This window comes from Eurypyga helias, unplaced genomic scaffold, assembly GCF_000690775.1.
Source record: "Eurypyga helias isolate BGI_N326 unplaced genomic scaffold, ASM69077v1 scaffold11153, whole genome shotgun sequence".
In the NCBI taxonomy this organism is placed as follows: domain Eukaryota; kingdom Metazoa; phylum Chordata; class Aves; order Eurypygiformes; family Eurypygidae; genus Eurypyga; species Eurypyga helias.
Genome location: NW_010239236.1, coordinates 30,431 through 34,636, shown reverse-complemented (window position 1 = coordinate 34,636; position 4,206 = coordinate 30,431). Strand labels below are relative to the sequence as shown.

Sequence of the window (4,206 nt, the reverse complement as noted above, 5' to 3'; positions counted from 1 at the left end):
GCTCACAATGGAAGGTTACTCTTCTCAGTAAAATATTTGAGCAGCCACTAGTAACTACTCCACAAAAATGCAGCCTCCTAACAAAGGTCAACCCTAAAATAAGTTTCTTTAAAAATGCAAAACACAACCCCCTTGAAATAACCACCTTCTTTTCCTTTCAGAAAACCCATATTTTTAGCAAAAGTAACCAGTTAAAACATGAAACGTATTAAAAAATGAAGTTTAAATAGCGTGATGAGTATTCTGAGCACATAAATAAAACCTTTTTCACCATCACAAACATGCCCACCAGTTCCCAATAAAGACTGCAAATGGCAGCGGGCTAATTTAGTAGTGACTGGCAAGTAAGACCATAAATCCCTGAATTACAAATATGACACATGATCCTGAACCCTAGGTACAAAGAATAGGCCCAGCTGAAGATGCTTGGTGAAATCACATGCGATGGATTATATTTGTTACGTGGAAAAGACTTTTTCAGTGATGAGATGAATGTCATATTTAGCACCTTCATATGACAAAAATCCTTCAGATCAGAGATTCAAACACAGAACACAATCTTTTTTAAGACTGAAGTACATATTTCATCGTTTATACCTTTGAGAAAAGCAGATCTTTATTCTCTTAGTAAATGTTGCTACCTTTAAAGTTCACTGAGGGTATTAAAATATTCTGAACCTGAATTATTAATGGAGAAACTGGCTGAATATTCTATGAATATTTTAATAATGATCCAAATACAGCACGCAATACTAGCATATGGCTAAGACTGATGCTTCTGAAAGCCTCCTAGCCTCTGCAATTCTTCACAGAAATGAGACTTCAGTAGGTAATTGCAAAGCTGCAAGTTTATGTTTAGCTAGGGACCTTCTGTTTGAACTTTAACTTCTAAGGGAATTTATTCTACATGCTGTTTCAAATACTGATGCACTTGCAAACAAAATCTGATCAGAACCTTCTTTTTATTATTTCTGATGTATTTGCAGAAGCTGCTATTCCAGTTCACAAAGCTTGCTTCATTGAGTCATTCTCTGTAAAAAGCATAGCGCACTCCTTCAGCCGGTCCTTTCTAATTGCTAAGGCACCATACATAGCAACAGCAGGTTCAAACCACTTGGGAGAACACAGCCTTATCTGAAAGTCCTGCTGGTGGTCCACTGCTGCCCTGTTACGTGTTCTTCACAATGACTGTGGTTATTGCACAGCAAAGGGGACAAGAGCTGCACTTCTTTCCAATATGATCAGTCATTTCTTTTTGTGCTAAGCAGGAAGAACAAAATCACCTCAAAAGTTTCCTGAACTCAGCAATTCACCAGAAAGCTGCTTTCCGTGATCCATCAAGCTTCTATCCTACTCTTCAACTCTTTCGCAGGAACCATTAAACTCATTAAGATTTTCACTGAAGAGGCATCTAAATTCTCTTCAGGCATTCTTACCGGCTCAGGTTGGTCCCACCTGCTATGAGTAACAGCAATGAAAAACAGAGTATGTTTATCAAAAAGGCCAACATCTCCCTCCATTTCTTCCTATCTTGTGAATCTCCAAGCTCTCCATTGTACACGTACATCATGCTGCAAACCAGGACAGCAAGACAGCAATTGCAGCAAGACAGGAGTTGCTCTGATGTGTAAATAATGCAACAGCAAGCAACTGATCTGATTTACAAGACTTGGAAAAGAGGCACCATCCACTTAAATGATTCAAGTCTTCAGGAATGTTTTTGCAATTATAACATTTTGCAATAACATGATTTTCTATTTGTGTCAATGCAGAGCTATCATAGCACCAAGACGTAGCCTGACACTCCTTATTCAAATATGATAATGAGGAACTGTTAGAGTATTGTTTATAATAATCACATTTTAACCCTGAAGGATGTCCCACAGCAGAGTGAACCAAAGCTCCTGACCATACTTAAAGTCCACAGAGACATGAGTAGTACCATAAACACAGCTTTCACAAGTCTTTTGCCAAATACCTACAGATATTTCTTTTCCCTACTGCAACACATTCACATCCAGTTCTCTGAGAGGAGCTGAATACTCAAATAATGACAAAAATGGTTTTACAGTAGTTATTTTTAGTTAAAAAGTCAATGTTAGGCTGAGTAGCATACATTTGATTACCTGCGATCCTTGATATGGCCTGAGTTTCATCTGCTGCTTCTGCAGCTTAAGTGACTTTTGCTTAATTTGTGCAAATAAATGCAGACCAACTTCTGGATGAATTTTTGTACTGATGGACCAATGTGTTATCTACTAGTTGTGCTGACAGCAAACACTATCAGGCTTTCTACCTATAAACATCATTACAGAGAACAGAAATCGAACAGAGCTATCCTTGCCAGTGGGTGTCTAACCACACGATCTTCTCTTGCCAACCTTCCAATGCCATGGCCCAACAAAGAGCTGTAACCCCTTTCATAACAGGTAATTTGATTGTGATAAAACCAGAATTCCCTATTTCAGTCTCAGCTGGTTACTCTGAGCAAGAAATCAATGGCCCCTGAATAAGATCAGGCAATCTAACAAAAATTCATAGGCTAAGCAGACCTCATTTTTACCTTATTGCGAGAATCTGATCACAGGAAACTTTTTCTTTGCCAGTGATACAGAGCCAATTCAACCATGAGATGCTTTTGCCCTGAATTTAAACCATATTCTCTACAAGGAATGTTACTATTTCCTCTAAGTATTCTAACTATTATACGTTCCTTGAACACAAGAAAATAAGCACATTTGGACCTTTAACCTCAAACTCTGACTTTTCTCAAACAAACCACAAAAAAAAAACCCTAAACCAAAACACCCCACCACTCATCATTTTGCACAAATCTAAAATAAATGCTTAAGTCTTGTCCCAAATGTGCTCTCACAACACAGCATGAAATAAGGAAACAGAGGGGAACAAATCCCACTCATATTTTGTCTGCCTTCTCCCAATTAATTTTTATTTAGTTCTTCTAAATAAGAGCAACCCTCCCATATTCTCTCCTAAGAAATGTCATCGTACATTTTCTTCACTAAATAGAATAATGTACTTAAGTGAATTACAAACTCATCTTTCTTTAAATAAGCCCAGACACATCTACTTAAAAATTATTCAATCTTCTGTAACAGAAAAAAACTGTACACCCTTATTTTGATTTAATAGAAAAAAAAAAAAAAGAAAAAACCTACAAACAAACAAACCACCCAAAAACATTTCAAAACCACAATCACAGTCCCTTCTAGTAACAGGACATCAATACGTACTTCTTCCTTTATATTTGCAAAGGAAAGGGCATCAGAGTTGAAGGGAAAAAATGTTCCTCAGCTGACTTACTGTACAAACACAAAAACTGATCACGGCTGCGACCTGATAGAAGAGTAACACTGGTAAGGATAATTCTACTTCTAAATATCCTGAAGGAATTGCATAACTGAAAAAAATTACTGTTCAGCAAAGCACTAGCTGCAGTACGTTTAAGGAGATGTATCACAAAATGTAACAGTGGACAGTATCACTTCCAGCAAATTTTAAATGAGTACCTAGAAAAAGCAGTAGAAAAAACCCCAAGCCCTCAGATGCTTAATACTATTGTACAGCTGCGTTAAGAAGATGCCTACAGAGAAAACAACCAGTCATAACTATGGAGGGTTTCATTTTTTTAATGAGCTGCAGATCAGATGACACAGGTAAGGCATGGACCTTCTTGCCCTCCAAAATGACCAAGAAGCCAACAGATCACATGTTCTTATCAAATATTTACTTACCATCTTCCATGTCTTCTTCAGTGTTATTATGTCCGTCAGCCATTGCTACATTCCCATTAATGACAGGATTTTGAGTAATTCTTGGAGGATCATCTGTATCTCCAGCTAGCATAGAGAGGAGGGGAAAAAAAAAAAGTAATTAGCTATATTAACATTTCTCTCTTGGGTACTGCTTGAGAGACACAAATTTTTTAAGACAAAAGACACGCCATTTTCCTACAAGATCTACTTAAGTTATAGCACAAAAATTGTACTGATACGTATCTCACTGTGGATTAAGCAAAAAGTCCACATTAATGTGGAATAAAAATACGCAGAACAGAAATAAGATTCGTAAGTTTCCAAATGGCCTTGCAGTCATCATCCATTACCAAGTGTCATCAAATAAAACCAAACTTTTAAAATACTTTTTCCTCGCACTCCACATTTTCGTACAGATAAAAGTTTCTAA

At 37.1% G+C, this 4,206-nt stretch overlaps 1 protein-coding gene across 1 annotated transcript in view; it reads right to left on the bottom strand.

The window, feature by feature from the left end:
* The window catches only part of USP7 (ubiquitin specific peptidase 7 (herpes virus-associated)), a 41,157-nt gene extending 37,290 nt beyond the window's left edge, over positions 1-3,867 (bottom strand). The window contains exon 1 of the mRNA XM_010148073.1: positions 3,756-3,867. Within this exon, the coding sequence (XP_010146375.1) occupies positions 3,756-3,867 (112 nt within the window). The remainder of the gene's footprint in view (positions 1-3,755) is intronic.
* Positions 3,868-4,206: the final 339 nt, after the last annotated feature.